This window comes from Excalfactoria chinensis, chromosome 14 (assembly GCF_039878825.1).
Source record: "Excalfactoria chinensis isolate bCotChi1 chromosome 14, bCotChi1.hap2, whole genome shotgun sequence".
Taxonomy (NCBI): Eukaryota; Metazoa; Chordata; class Aves; order Galliformes; family Phasianidae; genus Excalfactoria; species Excalfactoria chinensis.
Genome location: NC_092838.1, coordinates 12539836 through 12561567, shown reverse-complemented (window position 1 = coordinate 12561567; position 21732 = coordinate 12539836). Strand labels below are relative to the sequence as shown.

Genomic DNA, 21732 nt, shown 5'->3' with positions numbered 1-21732 from the left:
AGGATACCCTGCTCAGAGCGCAGCTAATTAGTGTCCCTCCTTCAGGGTGAATGGAGAAATTGATGGAAACAGTGTGACCGGGACAGTTTATGATCTCACCTGCAAACAACAGGTACAAATCCCGTGCTGGCCTCTTGCTCTGAGACTGTGTGCCCTTTGAAACTGTCAGACGAAAGGTGGTTAAAAGCGTGGTCGGTGCAGGTGATGCACACGGCAGTCCCTGCTGCCCCCTGGTGCTGTGCTGAGCTGGGTGTGTGAGCCCTCCGTGCAGCGGGAGCTGCGGCACACAGCTCTGGCAAAATGCGTGCTGTGTCCAAATAACCATTTTGAAACGTTTTAAATGGGTACCAAACGGAACAGTACAAACCAAGAAGCATTTATAACCCTTCATTATAACAGCGCATGCTGTTAGAAGTTTATTACATGTCCATGTACTAATACCAACTCGCTGGAAAGGTGAAGGCTGTTGTAGAGCAAATGCTGCAGATTAAGACTCATCGGTTTCTTGCCTTGTTGGGAAATGTTTCTAGTTAAAGTGCAAAATGCACCTGGTGTCGGCCAGTGCTTTGTGTGACAAATGTGCTGTCAGTCATCGCTAAGAGCGTAATACTCTTTGCCAATCCACAGCAGTATCGACGTTTTCACCTATTGAACTCTCTTGCCTGAGCCTGGGCTTTCTCAAAATCAAACCGTGGCACAGTTTGCTATTGCACAGCCCCCCTTACCAGGAATACATGCAAGTTAATGGCTCAGGTTCTTTTTTCCTTTTTTTTTTTTTTTTGGTAGAGATGAAGATTTAATCTTACAAGTGGATTATAACTGCTCTTTTAAGAGCCATTCTTCTAGGGAAAATTTAAATGTTCAGGCTAAGGAGAGGAAAAAACTTTCACTGCAGAATCTATTTCATAAAGTACGCTGAAAGTATTGATTTGTGAGGAGCTAGAGACTTCCATGTCCTTTGAGAACCACTCCAAGAAGGGAAGGCCTTGCACATCCTTTCCCTGAATCTCAGTCACACGTGTTTAGCACCCATCTCTGCTGGGCAGGCACAGAGCCCTGCTGGCAGCCGTGGCACTGCAGTGACTCAGCACGGAGCTCCGAGCTGTTGGGGTCACTGCCTCCACCACACTGTGGCTTCCCCTCCTGCAGCCCCAACAATGACAGAACACAGCAGGCTGCTGCCATGCTCCTTTCAGCCCAGAGCTGTTCCTTGGACAGAGACGAGACATCAAACCTCAGAGCCAAAGGACAAAAGAGGAAAAAAAAAGGCAGATACAGGACAGGCACGTGTTTTCTTTGTCACGTTACTTTATGTAACATCACATAACTGTTGCCATAGGAACATTACGCAGGGTACACTTATGGTTTGGCTTTATGGTGTTCTCCACGTACCAAAATCTTACTTAAAGTATTTAGCAAAAAGTAACCTCCCTCCTCCCTTAGTGCTGCACAGAGCAGGAAGCTACTGCTGAGCTTTCAACCTGTTGCCTGGTTTTGAAAACTTCTAACTTCAAAGAAGAAATATTTCTGCATCCTTGTCTGGGCAGCTGAAGTCCCCATTACTTATCTTCTCTGGGTACACTGACAGCATCTTCTCACTACCGCCGAAAGGAAGATCTGATTTCTTGATTATCAAACACACTCGGTATGCTGTCAGTTCACATGACGTATTGCATGTTAAATAACACAAGTAAAAATTCACTTTAACTTTGCTGTATTTATATACTATATAAATTTTACATGCTATATATTTACAGTGGGGCAAGTGCTTTTCATCTTTAAAAAAACAAAGATCAAACTTTAGACATCTCTGAACAACACAGCTTGTATAAACCAGACAGATTATTCAGATGAACTGTATTTAATACAGGTTCCCCACTCATCTCCTGATGCAGGACCAGTGAATAATAAGTGCATCACAGTTTGATAGCATTTAATAATAAAAAATAAAATCACAGTATGAATTTGTCTGTAACTAGAAACTTTAGAGACGAAACAAACAACTGAGACTTGAGACAAGTGATGCTATAAAAGAAGATGTAATAAAAACACATGGGAGTATACAAATCTTCTGAAAGATACATTCAGAACTGCATATTCTGATTGTTATGTTCCACTTGCTGAAAACCAGAACACCTTCTCCCAATCTTGAGTGTAATAAAGATGTGAAGTAAATTAGTTTCTAGCGTCAGACATCGCAGAAAAACGATGAAGCTCTTGCAGAACTTGTTGGAGTTGTTGGAGAGCTTGTGAAGTCTTAAATAAGTCTTTAAATTAAATATACAGACTGTCAGTTGAAGATTTATAATTCTGTGGTTTTCCTGGTTGCTCTTGCACCAGATGTCTACCTTGGAGTAACATTACATGAATAACACACAATCAACCTGAGTCTGTAATTAAGCAGCATTTGAGAGGTTCTATTCCAGGGCATTAGTTTCAGTGAGATATTCACATGGTAATTTACAATGTTCAGCAGTTGTAGAAAGTTTCCAATCTTTTGGATTAGAAGTCCATTTTAAAAAAGAAAGTCTCAAGTTAAAAACTAAAAAAAAGTTCTTTCATGGTAAAATTCTTCACAGAAATCTGAAGCACCACTTATGATTGGGTTTGTTTTGATGGTAAATTTTCCGTTTCGATAGATTCTAGGTTTGAATGGTTTGCATTCAATAATGCTAATAATTAATGTTGAGTTGTCGGTGTTGATGGCAAAAGGTCTTGGTTTTGGTTAATGGTTAAAGACACTGATGGGAGTGCTGGGATGGCTAAAGCCATCCCATTAAAGTTGGATCTGATGGTAAGAAGTATTTGCTTTTGATGGTGAAAAGCTGGAGGCTTAGATGGTTGGTCTAGGTAAAGAGTTGGTGTATTGATGGTTGGTCAAGGCGGAGAGCTGGTGGTTTGATGGTTGGTCTAGGTCGAAAGTTGGTGTCTTTGATGGTTGGTCTAGGTGGTGAGCTGGTGGCTTTCATGGTTGGTCTAGGTCAAAAGTTGGTGGTTTGATGGTTGGTCTAGTTTGAGTATTGAAGGCTTCAATCAGTAATCTGCATCTGGACAACAAATGGAAGAAATGTCATTCCCTGTTGTCAGATTCAGGGTGTAGCTGTCTGGCTCACTGATTGTATTTCTAAACAGAGAAGTCCCAAAGCTGCATGCAGATTGGTCAGCTGTGTGACTGGGGATGGCTACTGAGAGCCTCACTTTCAGTCCCATGTTAACAACTCTGCTAGCTGCACACAGAATATTAGGACAACGCTTTAACAGTAATGGGCACATCTTATCTGAAGGTTTGCTTAGACAGCATCCTTGTTTTATTAATGATCTTGTGGTCAAGATGACCAGATCTCAGCGCAAAAAACAGAAGCTTTCAGAAACTTGCTAGAGAACATAGGAACACAGGAAAATAAGGGCTTAAAAACTTCTCCCTTCTATCTGCATTTTCCATAAGCCACAAGCTATCAGCAGACATTTCCATTCTTGCTCGTTTATTCACAGTAACATGAGTCCAAATTAAAGGCACAGCCTAGCAAGTCCTTCTCAGTCCTTCACTACACTTTCTTACTCTATTTTTGACTGGTGTAGGAAAAAAAAAGTTTGCCATCTGCTGGCTGGAGAATTCACCAGAGCCAGAAGAGCATTGGATGCATTTTCACCTGTGCTATTGTTCCTGATGGATCACCTGGAACAGAGATACTTAGAATTTAGTACAAGTGGGATTCTTTTGACTTTAGCATCATAACAAGTCTGTTTTTTACAGCAGTAATAGTCGTCATTTCTTTTTCTCAACAAAGGGATAGATTCTGTATTAAATCTTACAGTAATGTGTGATCAGCCTGCCTCCTCCAAAATATCATATCTGTAGATTAAAACTTCTGGTTGTCAGCGTCTTAAAATACAAACTTGTTCCTCAACAACTGTGCTTCAACTTGGGGACTTTCCGGTACCTGAATCCACCAACTGTGGCAATTTACCTCCTTATCCAAACAGGTAAAAATCTCTTCTGATATTTAACTTCTCCAAATATTGAAAGGCAGTTTGATGTAAAGCAGTAAGGTTAATTCCTTTGCTTCCTTGGTTGTTTTAATAACCTCCATATGAATTATGAAGAAATTCTCTAAGCATTCAGTGCCCTCTTACCTTTAATATGCTCCATGGATGCAGTGGAGATTTAGTTCTTGATTTCACTCCCACAGGAAGGTTTCCCTTCCTTGTTGGGTTGTATACTGTGTCCATTTCTGTATTGCTCACATAAACAGTCAGCAGAAGAGCAAGGTCCTGCCTTCGCCCTTATTTTCTTCCAGAAACGAGGATCTATATATTCCAAGAAGCCTTTCAATTTCCTGATGTGTTTCTTCTTTTTCTTTTTTTTCTTACGTTTGCGATTGTCATTGTCAAAGTGGAGCACAGAGAAATCCGAATCATAAAGTCTGAAGGAAACATGCAAGTTAAAAATAGAAAAAAAAGATGTGGCACTTGATGCATATACAAAATGTTGTTAATTTTACCACAGGTGATGATTTGCAGCACGTCAGCTACTTTGTGGTACTTTGTGCACATCTAACTTTAGATGCAACAAACTTAAGCCCTCAGCTTGAAGGACAACAGGTCCTGGTTTGTAAACGAATCACTAACATCGGCTAGTTCTGGAATATACGCAATTGAAAAAAAAATTGTTTTTACCTAATCAAGTCTAGTATGCAGATGTGACTCTAACTATGTGATCCAAATATAGTTTTCTAATACAATTCAGCAATATCTTTTCTATCGTCATTTGATCAACCTCATAATATTGTCCCCAGCCAGATCATGCTATAAAACTAAGTTAAAAACAATGAAAAAAAGGAAGATATGAGAAACACCCAGAAAAGCATTAGGAAAAAATTGCTGACTATGCTGCAATCCTTGCTTACTTGTGATCCTTCTCTCGATGTTTATCTTTGGACTTCTTTTTCTTCTTGACTTTCTTGTATTTTTTCATCTTTTGATCATCCAAAACCTCTTTCTCTACCTTTCTGCTCTTCCTTTCTGTTTCACTTTCACTACTTTCTTCATATTTTCTTTTTCTGTCGCTTTGTTTTCCATTTTTCGGGGAAGAGTACTCAAAATTTGAATGAGTTACCACAGGTGGAAGTGCACGTCTTTCGTGAGAATATTTTCCAGATTGCTGCTGAGGTACTGAACGGTGTCGTGAGTCTGCTCTGTGGCTGCTAAAGAGACGTAGGTCCTCCTCTCTAGAGAGTGAGTTGTGAGGCCATCTGCTTTTGTAATGATAATCCTTATGTGACCTGCTGTAAGCTTGACTCGATCTGTCAAAATCTTTATTGTAATGGGAGAACTTTCTTTCTCGACTATCTCTTCTTGCATGAGAATAATAGTAATCATTGTAGTGTCTGCATTTTTGCCATCTCCAGGGTTCATCTTGATAGTATCTTTCTCTGCTCCAAGTTCTCTCTCTTTTGGAATGGTAATATCTGTTCCTGTCTTGTTCTCGTTCTCTGCTTCTAGATCTGTAATGAGAATATTTCCCTGAGTTTCTGCTGACATCAGGGCTGTTTCTTTCAGGATAGGAAGATCTGTATTTGTTTGCATTGCAGTGCTCCTGCTTATAGCGACTTTGCTTGTTTGTTTCCACACTATGATAGCACATCCTCTTGAGGGAATGAACATCCGGTTTGCTGTTTTGCTTCTCTCTCTCTTCTGTATCAGAGTATTCTCTTTTTCTTCGGTAACGCTCTTTGTCGGATTTTTTAGAATCATATATATTTTTATCTTTTTTCCTATGCTTATTTTCTTCACAATTCCTATTAGTCGGTCCCTCGTTTTCTCTAGAAAATTGACTCTCCAAAACTTTATCCAGCTTTGTAATAGAAGAGTCATTGACAGGTGGTACTTGTACGTAGTTAGTAGATATGTCCTTTGTATCTTGGCATTTATCTGCAGTATCCAGACATGCAGGTTTTTTAGTACTACATTCAGCATCAGACGTTATAGAGGAAGCCTGCCCTAATTCCTCTTCAGGTTCAGGAAACCATCTGATATACAAAGGAATTTCTTTTGAAATGAGATCAGGTTCTTTTAATCTTCTAAGTTTGTTACCACTGTGCTCAGACTCTTTTTTGTCAAGGAATTCATCTTCAGTGTCCAAGGATCTTTTCCTAACCTTGTGCTGACCATTGATATTGGGTTGTGCATTATCAGCTTTTGTTATAATACTTTCAGCAACTTCTTCTTTGGTAAAAATGGTTTCAGAATCTGGTTGAATAAAAAGATTCCCAGCCTCACAGCTCAAGTCAGAAGGAAGTTTCCTGGATTCTTCATAGGCCAACAGAGCTTCCATCATTACCGTTTCCATAAGAGAATTGTTCTCAGAAGATTTCTGAGGTCCAGGGACACTGCGCAAAATAAAAACAATTTTGTTGAAAGAGATGAAGGTTAGAAGTAAAATTCCGTTACACAAAACTAAGCAAAACAACCAAGCAACCACAACCCACCCACCAAAAACCTCATGACTACTGGAACCCTTTCTAAGACACTCAATTTAAAAACCTGTCTTGTATTGGTACATGCTCCTCAGCTCTCAGAAAAGGTGCTTTATTTCCGTCTTGCTTCTGCTGCATTGCAATGAGACAAACAAACAAAAAAGCCCAACCTGTCTTCTTCTACTTGCTGTTCTGACTACCATCATAGCCAAAACCACTCTATCTGCTCTCCCACTCCAACTAGAAAAAACAATTGAAACACAGATTTCTCACTGTCTCCCAAAGGAGAGAGCGGATGATGAAAATTTATACTTACATATGATAGTGCTGTAAAAAAAGGAGAAACAGACAAGATTTTTACAGACAACAGAGGAAAATGGAAAAACATTCTATGAAGAAGCAGAAGTTTTCCATGGGGCACCAACCTGCACCTGAGCAATAGGCGCTGTGCTGATCACCACTTCTGCTCGTAACATTAGACATACAGAATTGAACTCTCTCCACTGACTTAAATCTCCCAGTTAAAGAGTATGGAGGCAGGTAAAACCACAAAAAGGTTGCATAAAATCTTGTAATCAAAATGTTTTCATTTTACCTTATTTCCTCTGACAAGCTGTTCAACTGGCCGTATGTAAAGGAATCTAAGATTATTTCTTGAGGGTCCGGAGACAAAGTTATAGGCATCTACAATTAAAATGCAGAAGTTAACGGGCAGAAAAATAATGGTATTTGTAGCAGTACTGCAGACTAGTGTTTTCAGAATTTCTACATTAAATGTAAGCAAGATTGCTTTGAGTTAGATGTGCTTGCTACACTTCGCGTGTAACTCCAACTCACTCCCAAAAATATACTTTATGAAATTTATGAAGTTTTATCTCAGCTGTACTTAAGTTGGCATGTTCTAATATCAGCTCAGCTCTGCAAATTTGAATGGGATAATATCACAAAGTGCTATGAACAAATTTGTGTTGTTTTCTCAGTGTTTAGCATGAATTGGGAACATTATAGCACTCCTGAATACATCATAGGTGAGAAATTCTAGATGGAAAAAACGTAACTTACTGTTTCAAGCACTCCGTTGGTTTTAGCAAATAACATTTCGGAAGGTTTAGCAGGTGGGAATTGGCAACTGGAATCATCAAGTGTCAGTCCATTTAATTTAGGCTCATTATCTAAACTATTAGCACCATTCAGTGAATCATTTTTTGGCAGCTCATGCTGGGATCTTTCCTCTTCAGCATTTGGATAGGAAGAATGGGAGTTCTGCAGTGTACAGACTTTTCCAATCACAATTCCATTAGAAGATCTTATGTTGCAATTCCTTGTAAATAAGGACGACTCCTCTGATTTTCCTGAAGACTCTGTACCATAAGAGACTATGTTATCAGAGCTGAGTTTAAGATCTCCATTCAACACTGGCTCAAAAAATATTTCATCCAGAGCTTCTTGTTTGGAAACATTATTAGCAAATAACATTGTAGATGCATTTGAGGTAGACTCTGCTGCAGAAGAATTTGTAAATGTGAATGAAGGAGCAGACTTGTTTAGCTCCTCCTCCTCCACCTCCAGAGCACGACAGTCAGGCTGTGATGCTGTCTGACGCGCAGGCAATTTGTTATGAATACTGATAGTGATTTTCTGTTTTTTTGATGGGTCAGTTATTGAAGGCCTGGTAATTGCCCAGTTTTGAACACAAGCTGTGGGTGGAGCTGAAGATGGCCTTTTTAAGGTGACACCAATGGTATTGGCATCCTCTTTTAAAGATCCGTTTCCATTTAGACGACTTGAATTCTGTGTTTAAAAAGAAGAGATTGCAAGATGGATAAATGCAAATTCTACAAATTATCTAAACGCCTAAAAAGAAAAAAAACACCACCCTTCAAATACAAAGGCAAGCATAATAAATGGTTTTTTCCTAGTTGCCTTTTACTGCATAATGCTTTCAAATGAATGTAGTTTTTGAAACCCATTCAAACAACTGCTGCGGAAAGCTATTCCCAAATACACTTATTTTCCCCTTCAAACATACCCCTAAAACCCCAAATTAATTGTTCTGTTGGTCAGATATAAGACAAATGGATTTCACTGTCTCACTTAAAGTGACACTGATAGGAAAAATATTTTTTAAATTATTTAAGTATTAGGAGAGTATTTAAATCGTAGCGTAAGAGCTGTGAAGAAAGCTGCACAGGGGGAAGGAAAATAAAACTAAGATGCTGAAACCAAATAAAAATCCCACGCTCCACTATCAATTTAGTGCCATTATCTGCTTCCCACCCCCCTTTCCCTACTCCTCTAAATTACCTTAATCATATGAGGAGGAAGTCGTGGTCCCATAAAACCAGCCTGCTTACTATTAGTCCCTCTCTGACCAAGGAATGAACGGGGATAAGACGGTGCAGGTAAGTAAAAAGCACGTTCTCCAAGTGTCAAATCGTAGCGCCTTCAGAAAAGAGTAGTGATCTTAGTTTAGAGTTTGTCTTTCAGCCTTCTCTTGGATTAAATCCTATCCAGCAGTTTTAGAAGAACAGCTTCTAGAATACGGAAGTCACATATGGAAGACTTAAAGAAGACTACAAACTAAAACATAGATAATGGTTTTCCTGCAATCCTTTTCAGAGTAATAACTTAGTCTTAAGTGACTCAGCACCTCACTTTCTCCCTTTTTCTAAATTAGCCAGCTACACATAACAGCTACATAGCAATTTGCACAGAGTAGCAAGTTAAGGCCAAGCAACGGACACTAATAAATGACAGAGAGTTTCAAGTCAGACAGAACTGAATTATATCTGTACATATATGTTTATCTGGATTATACAAATAGTATTTTCCTAGATCAGAAAGAAAAACACTTGAAAAGAAGAAAAATGTATATAACAGGAAAGTAAATATGTTCTGAACACATTTTAAGATTTGTTGTTACCTGATATAAAACAGTAAATAAGCTTGCTGACCAAGAACTGTTTTGATGTTACTTGGTGCTACTGTAGCATCATTCATCTGATACCAAAGCCCATCAGCAGCCTGCAAATAAAGACAGTGGTATCTTTAGATAACTGCTTGTTTTCCAAATGAAGTCACTAACAGGACACCACAGAACAACATATACACAAACATATGATGAAATCTTCTGTTCCAGAAACAATGGTTACCGATAACATTTAAACTGGTCTACCTGCACAAATTTTACCATGTTAGAATGATGTTGATACCTACTTTTATGAAGCAGAAATAGTGTCCTGTATGAGAACTGACACCACTGTGTACCAAAACGGCGTATAAGGCATAAAGAAGAGGTTCCCCAGTTGACTCAGACATGTAGGCGCGAAGATCTAAATATTCGGGGTACCGAACTTCCTAAAGAGAGAACAAGAAGATACAAACATTATCTCCAACTACTTCCTTTTGGCTAGCTTGGGAAACTAGCATGGAAAAAACATTTCCCCAAAACAAAGACTAGAATTACAAGGCTTTACACCAAAAGTAATGCCTCCTGTTTTGTGATGTCAGCCCATGACATCAGAGGCAGCTGTTGCCACCAACAATGACAGCAGAGGCTGAACCTTCCCACCAACATTCTGTGACACACCGTTGCCATGTGACAGATGGCAACAGAGGGGCGCTCTGAACATCTGGCCTTTGGAAACGTCCAATTCTAAGATGATAAAGTTGTACAACAGCTGTAAATATACCTTGTTGACTTTCCCACCCGACAAACTCGCAAATCTTTTGAGCGATATTGTCAGGACGTTGGAAGATCGATGTATCGTGTATCTCTTTGATGCGGGAACCATCTTCTTGCATCTTAAAAACAAGTACAGGCAGCTGTTTAAAAGCATCTTGTTTTTCCCCCCATATCAAACAAGTTCTGACGTCTCACAAATGCTTATGCTATTTGAATGGTATTTACTTGCATAATAAGTTTTTTTCTTTCATAAACCCATACACTGCCTTTCAGGTTTGTTAATACAGAGAAGATAGCAGGATACAAGAGGATATCTCTACAGAACAAAAAAATAAAGAATTTAGGACATTTTCTTTTGATAGCCAAACAAATGTACTTGTGTTACACCTAAAAGATAAGGCTTCACAACAGTGTGGAGTGCAGCACGATCAGAAATCCATCACTAAGTTATATCAGGCACGGTACCATTTCTTGTTACACAAAAGTGGCTACTTGGAACTGACATCCTGGATAAACTTTCAGCTTTCTAGTGGAATACAAATACTGAAAGTAGAACAAGGGAGCCTTAATCCTCAGGACTAGTTACAGCAAATCTTTTCCAAAATGGATCTTCTATCAATATCAAAAATACAAGAGAAGCACACAGTCACTCTACAAGAGGGAGATGTCTGACTTAGTCTTTATGTACTGATGTTGTCTGGAAAGACACTGAAACCATCTGCAACTCTTTGGAACACAATTTTTAATGTTAAGTTTGGTGCATTGCCCACTCAAAGGCAGGATCTGCAGTGCAAGCAGTAAAATATAACAAGTAGCACAAAGACTTGATCAAGAAAAGTACTGTCAACAGCTAACAGAAAGAAAAAGTGTCTCATTTCAAATTCTGCTGTCAAAATACAAGGCAGAGAGTTCCAAACCGGAGGAGAAAGATCAAAAAAGAACCCCTTCCTCAAAATAAACAACAAAATCCAAGCATTTAGTAAAATTCCATGAAAACCGTGATTAGATACAAAGTTTTAAGGCAGCCACCTTTACTAGAAAAAAAAAATAAAATCATGGTAGGAATGAAAAGACAAATGTCAAATGCAGGAAAAATGAAAGTAATAGGATAGTTTATCAGCAGAGGACAAGACACTGTGCATGCACAAGGCTGTTCTTTCTAAATTTGCAAAAAGACTGAGAATCCTAGCTTCATGCGGGACTCAGCTGCACGGAGCATGTTAATGAAGGGCTGAGCAATTCAGATGTGAGTTGCTTATTACATTTATCTTATTCTTCATCACACCCAATCTGTAAGTTATGAGAATTCTGAATACACGTCATGATGCTGTCTAGGATCCACAGACTAAAATGAACTTGGGGTTTAATTATTTTAACAACCTACTGGATGCTCTTCATTCACCATACTAGTTTTCTTACTGTTTTCCAACAACAAAAAGCAGATATTGCATTTTGCACTTGGAAGGTCAGACAGAAATGCTACAGAAACAAGCCTGGCAGACTTTGCTTTTCTGAGTGCATGTCTGAATAACAACTTGTTTTGCCAAACTATATTATCCAGATGTTCGGTTACTTCTTACATACGCAGAAGTGTTTTTCAAATCTTAACTCGATAGGCTTTCACCAAGTGAAGGTTAGGTGGAAGGTAGTTCATTTGAGACAGCAGTAGTCCACGTTCTTCATTTCAAGAACTGTTCAAGGCGCTGTATTGTGAGCCACAGAGACTGCTACCATGACTTATCACGAAGCCAGCTCCTCAACTAAGTCTAACTTTGTTTCCCAGGGAATGCTAGGATCTTCAGGAACCTGCTGTTGCCTCCCATCCCAAACTGCTATCCACAGCAATTTGATAAGTAGTGGTGAGCTGAAGCAGACATCTTTTAACTTATGGCAATAGGAATATTTCAGCTCAGAACACACATCTTGGAGTCCTGACAAGCCAGAGAGCAGACAAGACTTGAATGAAGTAATGTCAGAGAATGGTTTCACTTATTATATTTACAGAGTGCGTATTATTTTCAAGCTTTGTATTATTTTAGTGCATCAATTGTTTAAACAAAATGAAGTAAAAACACCAACGAAGGAGCTGTGCCTCATTATTTCCAAATGAAGTAAAAAAGTAGCTTATGGTCTAATTAATACAAATAATACATTAATCCAGTATCTAGTATGAATATGTAACTAGTAATAATCTTACGTGCTACATTTATAGCAATTTTCACCATCCAGCTGCTCGGGTTTCACAAATTGTTCTAAAGCTTTGGTAACAGATGAAACTGCCTGGAGAGGTAAGAAAGAAGAGCGTTAAGTCAAAAGAAATTCAAAGTTCCAAAGACTTACTAGTAGTTTATGAGAGAATCTTGCTAATTCCTACTTAGGAGATCTACTATGAACCAGAAAGCACTGCGAAGAAAGAAGCAGAAAGAATACACTCAGCACACACCTCATTTGAAGCAACCTTACTTTGAAACAGATAATTTTGCAATACTACGGACAGCATCTGCAGTGTACTTTGTCATCAATAACGGGGACCATCAAACTAATCAGTGTAATAATTACACTCATATCAAGATAGAACAACAAAGAAGTATAACTGTATCATCATTTGTGTGAATACAGTAGGTATTCTTCCAGCTTAAAGCCAGTGCAGATGTGGAGATGGTTTACAAGGCTTCCACAGAAGGACAAAGTCCAACCCACTTCCCAATCACCACTCAGCTCTTGTTTTAAAACCATATGTTTTTTAAGTTGAGTGAGTTTACTTCAGACAGTTGTACATGTACTTAGACATCTTGAACTATACCTACAAAACATCTTACCTTTATATCCAGAGGTATATCAAGGAATGCCTCATATGTATCCGAAACTGCTCTGCAGTTCAAGCACTGCACTGGATTTAAAAAACAACAACAAATGCTTTACTAACAATATGTGAAAGAGAGAACTGCCCAATCTCTAACTAATGATATGTACTGCTTAAGTCACACAACAAAGAGCTTTACTACAAAAGATACAAGTCAGTTCCAAGGACAGTAATATTGCTTAAAAGTACCTCTGGATCTTAGAAATCCTCCAAATATTTGATGAATTAGGGTGGTTGCTTGAGAAGATCTGTCTAATCTGGAAATAAATGATAATCACACCTCAGAAGATTGGAGGTAGAGAAAAAACTTTTCAAAGAGTTTCATGAAAGCCATGGGCAACAAATTTCTACTTCTGAGTCTACAGAGAACTGAAAGGTGCTAGAAACATATGGAAGGTAATTCATTTATGCTTACGTGGCGCATCCATGCAAACACGCTTGCTGCATAGCATCAACAGTGAAGCGTAAGAACTCGTGTGCATCTTCCTGAGCGCCAAAGCGGAAATGTCTTCCTATTCCTAATAAACAAAAAAAGATTATGATATTTATCTCCTATAAAAAGGAAAGAAAACTATTTTTTGAAAATCTCTCTTCCATATAATAACAAAACAGTATGCATCGTCTTCAAATATTAAAAGATATCAAAAAAGAAAAATATCTGAAATCACTTACGTTTAAGTTCATGGACAATAAATACAGGCTTGATGGCATCATGAGCACAACACAGGACTCGGTTAATGTGCGTTTCCATAGTGCACATCATGCAGAAGCCTTGACAATTGCCTGAACGGTGAAAGAAGAAAGCATCCCAGTCTAGTGAAATATACGTAGCTACAAATACATAAATCTTAACTGAGGACACAACATCCATGCTCCATTCTGTTCTCCTAAGACACCCATACCCCAGCAGTCTTCTGACATTTTGTTACACAAAACCCTATAGTTACAGTAAAAATAACCACCAAGCCTGTATTAAAATGCATTTTCTGATGAGAAATCTAGAAGACTACTGCAAAGTCATTTTTTTAAAAGGCTGACAGGAACGTGAACTCCAGACATACACATGAGGAAAGAATATTTGACACTGATAATGCAGCATTAAGAGAACATATGTTATTTTCAGCACACTGCTGGCAGGTGAGCTTCTTGGGAGAGAGCTAAGAATCCTTTGGGAGACAGGAAAGATGAAAGCAATGTATGTTATAGTACTTCTGTCCTCCTTTTCCCAAAGAGATTCTTAATTGAACTAAATTTTACATCCAGTTTACATTTAGCCTGTGAGGACTAAGAATCTGGGATGCCAGCACCCTAAGCCTTATCATCCTGCTACCAGCAGGAAGCACAAATGCCAAATGTTCATGAAATGCATTCCTTTCCTTTCCAATGCTTCATGTAAAGAATGAAATGCAAGAATTTTTTTTTTTTTTTTTCCTCACCACACTACATTAAATGCAAAATCACCCCATATGCTGTTCTGAGCCCATTGTTAATACAGCGTTCAAAGCCAATTTCTACAGGTAAAATCGGACAAGTACAGTTTTTTCACAGAATTACCATTGCTATTTCAACCTCAGAGCTGTCCCACAGACTTCAAATAGTGTTAGAAAGTACTCACACGACTGGGTGTGCTCAAGGGAAAGCATGTAGTTGGCCAGTGGGGGTGTGTAAGTCAAACACTGTAGAGCAGAATTAATAAAACACGTATTGCCAAGATTGAAGAGTCCGACTCCAACATTTTGTGTTTGCTGCCAATCCATACAAATCTTCTCAGGTGGAAAAAGAATCATTTGTGGTGGAGCAATTCCATCGTTAATGACTGCAAGAAAGTTGTATGTCAAAACATGAGGGCTTTTTTGCTCATTTAAAAAACAAATATTTAGAAAATAGCATTCTGCCGGAGCACCCGAAAGAACCAACAGTAATCCAAGCCAGGAAGTCTTATTATGGGCAGCTTTAACAACACCACTCCAATTTGCTGGTCAACACACCGTGTTGGGAAAAAAAACACATTCATTCATCCTTCTTAACTTTTCCAAGGCAAGACAAACTATCATTCTGTTTTTACTAATGTCAAGTTCATCTACAGTTACTCATTAATCCAATGATTTAGGATTTTGAAACTGTATGGTAAAAACTATGAGGTAAACACAAGTAACTATCAGAGAAGACAGCCCTATAGATATCAGATCGTTCCCCGAGCACTGTCATCATTCAAAATCTTCTGCATGGCAACAACAAAGCATACTTTTCTGTGCAAAACAAAAAGGCACGGATGAATCTGCATACTAAAAATTACCCCCATATTTCAGCATAGACTGTAAATGTATCAAGGTTAGGTTCTGCAACACCAATCCGCTTCAGTTGTCTTAGTGAACTGACAAACTTGAAATCTACCGTTGAAGCCTTTATCCCCAGCAGTCCCATTATTTCACATTAGTGAAACTAGAAGTGCATTTCCTACTTTTGTTTTGCTTAGAAGACAGACAATGGAGGCCTTGTAAAAGACCACACTTACCTAAATCTTTTAGGGCAAAAGGTTTAGATCTTTCGGATGATCTACAATAAATAGCACCTCCACGTCCCTGGTTCACAGAGACCAGGTTCGGATCTTTTGAAGGTGGTATCCGGCCCCAGTTCGCAGAGCGTGACTTCATATTTTTACTACGGGGCTTCTTGGATTTACCAGATTGCCTCGATGAGGACTTTTTTTTAGCCGTTGGAGTTTTTGACTTGTTATCTATGGTCATTGTTCATATCTGCAACAGAGACAGAAGTGCTGGTTGACATAAGAACGTCAGCATTACACGAGGAAGGAATTCTGTTACTTAATCTCAAAGAAATAGCCTGAAGAATTGAATAGCTAATGTAAAGGACTTAAAGAAAACCCCAAGCATGCAAAATCAAAATGTCTACCAAAACTCTCTTAGTACTACGTTAACTCCTGCACAACTAGCGACTGATGACATCTACGCTTTCAAGGGATTTCAATCCATTACGGTTATGTTGTTTTGTTGGTTTTTCTATAATATAAAAACCTACATGGCATTCTCTGAGGGCAACCAGTTATTGACCTATTGCTGGTGTTAGAGCACTGTGACTTTAAAGTCTGCCTGTTTCTGTTTTGTGTGCAAAAGTAACTGCATTTAGCTGTTATTTTTTTGCTTTCTTCCCAACACTCACTTTCTATCTCACTGTCAACTGCATCAATCAAAATGGGTTTCTTGCAATTCTATAATAACCGCTTTTAAATACTATTCTGTAACAGCTTTTACATCCTGTTCTCACATCAGTTACTGATTCTGAGTCAGGCTGTGAGGGCTGTTGGGTCAGTACCACAAGGTGTGCTTTCCAGTCCCCAGGGGGACGTCCATGCCCTGCTGTGCTACGATTCAGGAGGAGATGCTTGGCCTCGCTGTACTCCTGGGAGTTGCATATCTCTGAGCCTCAATGCCCAGAGAAATCTTGGGAAAGGAGAGGAAGAAAAGGCCTGCGTGCTTCTTTCTGCTGGAGTTTCTTTGGCCTCTCCATGAAATACTGCTTTGGGTTTAACTCTGGCAGCAGTACTCGTGCTATTTTGCACCTGCCACACTTGCAGCTCCTACTACAAAGTGAAAAGTTAGATGCTTTTTGGGCTGTTTCAGTTCCACTACGTAAAGCTGCATTTCCCTGCTGTAAAACAACAGAGGAATGTGAGCTATAAAGAGGAAATGACAAAACAGACCCTCAGCCCTCAAAGGAAGACGTCAGTAACTGATTTCAAGTCCATTTTGAAACACTCAAGTCCTTCTTAAGACCTGCTTAGGTTTCAAGATGTCAGAACGTTAAAGACGTGTAATTGTGTCTATGTGGTAAGGAGCCGAACAATGATGTGAGGAGTTAACACTGTCTATGGGTAAATGTTTGCTGCTGCCCTACTGCAGCCTACATGTTAGGTATAGGGAACCAGCTGAGTGGGGGGTTAAACCATCAATCACAGAATTGTAGGGATTGGAAGGGACCTCTAGAGATCACTGAGTCCATCCCCCTGCCAAAGCAGGCTCCCTACACCAGGTCACACAGCTCGGCGTCCAGGCGGGTCTTGAATATCTCCAGAGAAGGAGACTCCACCACCTCCCTGTGCAGCCTGTTCCAGTGCTCCGTCACCCTCACTGTAAAGAAGTTCTTGCGCACATTCATGTGGAACTTCCTATGCTGAAGTTTCAGCCCATTTCCCATTACAACTAGCTCCTTATACTGGAATAACAGAGAACAGCATGATGTGGCTTCAGATTTATGGCAAAACTTGCTAGCTATTTATTAGGTTTATGGCACCCTGAACAAAGCACAGTAAATTTAAGAACTTCTAGTCCCACCAATGACACCTTGTGTGCATAGCCTCAAATGATCTCTCTTGCTCTTTACCTCGTCAGTTAAAAATTCATTTCAAATCCATTCCACATACATTTTCCATTTCAAAGAAAATAAAACTAAAAAATTCATTTAACTGAGAAACGAAGGCATCCTTGTCCTACGGGAAGACTAAGGTGGCAGCGCCTGGGCTCAGTGACTTTCAGATTAGATCCAGTCTTCAAACTGCAGATACCAGTGACATCTCCTTTTTTTCTGATTGAAAGGGAAAATGTTTCAACAAGATATTTATAACCTATTTGAGGGACAAGAAACAGAATCAAAACTGCATTGAAAAGGGAAACGGAAGAACATTCATCCACACAAAGAGGGAGCATGACATTGAGCAGCGAGGCAGACCTCAGGGTTCCATTATTACATAACAACGGGACACGGCGGCAGGTACCATCAGCATTAGAAAGAATACATCGGATACACTTTTTCAAAGCACATCGGTTTCTGATTTGGCCGTAACACCTCTCTGACAAACAAGTGTTAAGACTATAAATATCAGCAGCGTTTCCTTTACCGGCGTCCTACAGATACGTACATCTGTGTTGTGCTCCTACAGCACTCCGAACCTTAACGGACGGGGTTTGAGTTATCGCTGCACACTGTCCTCAGCGGACTTTTCCTCAACACACTGAGAAGGAAACCAGACGTCAGCGGTTCAGGTAGCGCCTGCCCCGTCCCAAGCTCCGCTCCAGCCCCGCACGGCGGTGAGAGCGGAGCGGCCGCGGGATGTGGCGCTGCGGGGCCGGGGCGCGGATGGGAGCGGACGATCTCCGCCAACCGCGGAGGCTTAAGGCTTTGGACGCAGCGCCCGGGGAGCGCTCACGGCGTGTCTTAGTACAAAACGCACGTTTTCGGCAGCGCACGGAACAAAACCGAGCCGCGGCGGTCCGGCCGCAAACGCCCGCGAGGCAACGGCCGCCGCACAACCGCGCGGCCCCTCCGCTCTCCTCCCTCCGCCCGCCCCCGGCAGCGCCCCGCATCCCGCACCGCCCTGCCCCGCCGGAGTGCCGCCCCAGCGCCCGCCCTCCCGGCCCGGCTCCGCTTCCTTTCCCTGCCCGCGTCCGTACCAGCGCCTCACGGCCCGAAGCCGGCAGGAGCGGTGAGAGGTTCGCCCAACGGAGAGACGGTGTCCATAGCAACGGGGCGGGGAGGGCGGGGCCGGGTTCCACGGCGCGAGGGGGGTGGGGCAGCGAGGCGAGCCGGGACCCCCGCCCGGGCGGCGGCGGCGGGGTTCGAGGGCGGCCAGCTCCGTGCCGGCCGGGAACAACGGGGAGCCTCCGCTCCGCCGCGCGGCATTTGGGCGACGCGAAACCCTCCCACCGGGGCGGGACGCGGGAAGCGGTGCCGGGTCCGCACGCCGGCGGCTGGAGGAAGACGGAGAGGCGGGCAGCGGGCGGGACCCGGCGCGTAACGCAGGCGGCCGGTCCCGGCGGCCCGGAGGGTGGCGGCGGCGGCGGCGCGGGGCTGAGTCGTCGTGCCGGGAGCGGCGCCCCGCCCCGCCCGGTGGTCCCACCCCCTCCGGCCGCCCGCGGGGCAGCAGGCGAGAGCGGGGTGGGGTGGGCCGGGCTGGGCCGAGCCGGCGGCTGCAGCCGGGCGCTTCCTTTTCCCTTTCCCGGGCCGGCCCCTCCCCCCGGCCCATTGATTTCCAGGCGGGAGGCGCACGCGGCGCTGCCGGGCCCGTCGCTTCCCCCGGCCCCATTACCTGGCTCGGCCACGCTCGACTCGGCGCCGCCGGGTCCCCCTCGTTGCAGCCCCCGCTCCGCCTCCTGTTCCAGCCCGTCGGGGAACAATGACGTCCCTCTGCCGGCCTCTTGCATCCGGGGCCCGGTGCCGGCCGGGCAAGCGGGCGGGGGGAGGGAAGGAGGCGGCAGCGGCGGCGGGGGGAGAAGTGAGCTCCTCCGGGTCACACGGGGACCAGCACCGCCCCTGTGCCGCTGCCGGGAGCCGCTAGGGGGGGCTCGGCGACCCCCGCTCAGGGCCGGGCCCGAGGGCTCCGTGCTGGGAAGCTGCTGTGGGGCCGGGGAGGAGGAGGTGGCGGGCGTGCGGGTGCTTCGCGGCCTCGGGCCGAGGAGGGCCTCCGGCGGCCCGCGCTGATCTGGGCTGGAGCCGTTTCCCGGCTCTATTTACCTTCCTCCGTTCTACGCCTCCCCGCCCGATTAACATCTTTCCGCTCTTCAGGAAGAGCCACAAAACGCCCGTCCAGGCCCTGGGCCCGCCCAGTGCAAAGGCGGGCCGGTGCCGGCGGCAGGGAAGGCCACTAGCGCAGCGCCGGGCATGTTGCGGGGCCGGGAGGCGCCCCCGAGGGCCGCGGCCCACCGCCCGCCGCCCGCCATCCAGTTCCCTGAGGAGAGCCCGGAGCCGCGCTTCGACGGTACGCGGGGCGTCCCCGTTGGGAGCCGTGGGCGCGTGGGGAGAAAGGGGGGCCCTCCTTTCGCCGTGGGGAAGGTCGGAGCCCCGCCATGTCGCAGCCCGCCGGAGGAAATGCGGAGCGGCGGCCCCGGGGGCCTCAGCGGTTCGGTTTGTGTAGAGGCGGTTCAAAACATTAGCCGTGATTAAGTCCCTAATGAGCGTCGTGAGCTTCTTGCTGAGTAGCAGCCGGTGAGTTTCCTTTCTGCGAGGCAGGGCTGTGCTGGAGCTGCGGGAGCACTGCGGGTTTTGACTTTATGCGCGGATATGGGTGTAAGGAGTGCTAACTTGGTTTGTGGCTTCTCTCCATCAGAGTCGGATGTGCCGGCAGAACTGCGAGTGGCCAATGGGTCACAGAAGTTCGTGAATTTCACTTCGACCATCCAGAACCAGCTGCTGCTGGTGTCGCTGCTGGAGCACTTGTGCCACATGTACACACACAACCCCGTGCACTCGAGGTGCTTGTTCCGAAGTTAGTAAGAACGGTTCTTCCTTACTGCCATACGTACCTGCATGGTCTGCACAGGATTGTGGAAGTCTGTCAGTAAGAAGCTCTGGGCCTCGTCCTGTAGGGCGAACAGGAGTAGCTCTCAGGAGAGGATGAATGCTCCAAGTCAGCTTAATCGGTACCAAGGAGCTCTGTTTTCTGAAAATAAAATAAAATGAAAGAAATCCCACTGCATTTGTCAGTATAAAGAACAGGCAGTTCTCTTTCAGCTAAGTTATGAGAGTTGTGTCACAGGAAGGGAAGCAGAAGCAAGGTAATTAGCTTATGCTCTGTGGCGATATTAAATCGGATCTGAAAACACAGATAAAAGAGGGGCTTGTTAGAAATGTTTATCAAGAAGTAGCTGAGGCAAAGTCTTCTCTGCATCTGCTGAAATTATGTTCTGTAGAAGTCAGAGTAAATTTCAGAAGTCCCTTATTTTCCAACAGAGTTCTCTGACATAAATCTGGAGCGTGATGTGAGATGTTCCTCCTGAAATCTGTTCTTTTGGCATGTGGCTTATCTTAGGTATTTTGTCCATTGAAGCACATGCTTAATGCATTTCAGAAACTATCTTTCATATTTTTCTTTGCTACACATGACTGTAGAAAATAAAAATAGCCATATTATATTGCTTGTGTTTGAAGCCATTTATGGCATTCTGTAGTAACAGGCAACTATCATTTTTTCGTTCTTGAAATCTGATGTAGGTGTTTGCTTCCAGGTATCTTTAAGTATGTAAAAAAAGAACTTGCCAAAAAAACAAAACAAAAAAAAAGCACAAATAATTTTCCTTAGGAGAGGATCAAACAAAAAAAGGGACTTGCTGTCAGAAGTGTAGGTCACCCTGTGTGGGTAAGGTCAGCCTACACTGATAGGCCTAATGAAAACTATATAGGTTAAAACTGCAAGTAATCTACAAAGGTGGTGCTGACTGAGACTTAGACCGATGTTGGACAGAGGGGTTGAGTCTTTACTATATAAAAGCAGAATTTACCTTAGGAAGGTAAGACTGCTCTGCACTATGATGTGTACCTACATGCACTTCGTTATAAAGACAAACTATTTTTAGAAGCGTTTGGATTGGAGGAAGGAGCAGTGGATTTTCATCCAGTAGGGGCATTATACTTGTCTATTTCATTGTATGTGAAATACACAGAGGGAGAATTACATTTTATCTCAACAAAGGTACAGGCAAACCTATTCGGAAATCTTTTATCTGTTTTACAAAGGGCTAAGTTGGCTTTCCTGCAGAAGTATAGGCTGCCCTATACTGATAAATCTATCTATCATGTAAAAAAATATAAAGCATTTCTGGAATTGGAAAAAAAGAGGAAAAATTGTAGGAACACCAGCTTCCAGAAGTATCTCACAATCAGCCCTATACTTACCTACTTAATGACAAGTAATCATT

At 42.7% G+C, this 21732-nt stretch overlaps 2 protein-coding genes across 9 annotated transcripts in view; one reads left to right on the top strand and one right to left on the bottom strand.

Annotated features, from left to right (window-relative positions):
- Window positions 1–1918: 1918 nt before the first annotated feature.
- On the bottom strand, window positions 1919–19172 carry USP42 (ubiquitin specific peptidase 42). Of its 2 annotated transcripts, none has more exons than XM_072348775.1 (18): window positions 19128–19172; window positions 17509–17626; window positions 15540–15780; window positions 14640–14840; window positions 13697–13807; window positions 13440–13542; window positions 13214–13281; window positions 12981–13051; window positions 12359–12441; window positions 10169–10280; window positions 9693–9833; window positions 9400–9500; window positions 8781–8919; window positions 7539–8267; window positions 7072–7160; window positions 4908–6389; window positions 4135–4424; window positions 1919–3676 (listed from the first exon to the last, which is right to left on the bottom strand). In XM_072348775.1, exons 3-17 carry the CDS (start codon window positions 15769–15771, stop codon window positions 4166–4168), a joined length of 3921 nt encoding a protein of 1306 aa, XP_072204876.1. In that variant the 5' UTR covers window positions 15772–15780; window positions 17509–17626; window positions 19128–19172; the 3' UTR covers window positions 1919–3676; window positions 4135–4165. The 2 variants fall into 2 exon arrangements, with proteins under 2 accessions (XP_072204876.1, XP_072204875.1); XM_072348774.1 differs by having other exon boundaries at window positions 1919–3047.
- EIF2AK1 (eukaryotic translation initiation factor 2 alpha kinase 1) overlaps window positions 18148–21732 on the top strand; it is an 18225-nt gene continuing 14640 nt past the window's right edge. For 2 of the 7 annotated variants that reach the window (XM_072348776.1, XM_072348780.1), the window contains exons 1-2: window positions 18148–18524; window positions 20145–20303. In XM_072348776.1, coding sequence (XP_072204877.1) covers window positions 18152–18524; window positions 20145–20303 — 532 coding nt within the window. In that variant the 5' untranslated portion in view covers window positions 18148–18151. The other 5 variants (XM_072348777.1, XM_072348779.1, XM_072348781.1 and 2 more) reach the window with 5 other exon arrangements.

Excerpts from the sequence above, each read along its gene's own strand:
- USP42 (XM_072348775.1), bottom strand. The coding sequence starts at position 15,771 with ATGACCATAGATAACAAGTCAAAAACTCCAACGGCTAAAAAAAAGTCC. Across the intron at positions 13,543-13,696 it reads TATTGTCCATGAACTTAAAC|GAATAGGAAGACATTTCCGC; the intron begins GTAAGTGATTTC and ends TTTGTTTATTAG. Across the intron at positions 8,920-9,399 it reads TATTTACTGTTTTATATCAG|GCGCTACGATTTGACACTTG; the intron begins GTAACAACAAAT and ends TCTTTTCTGAAG.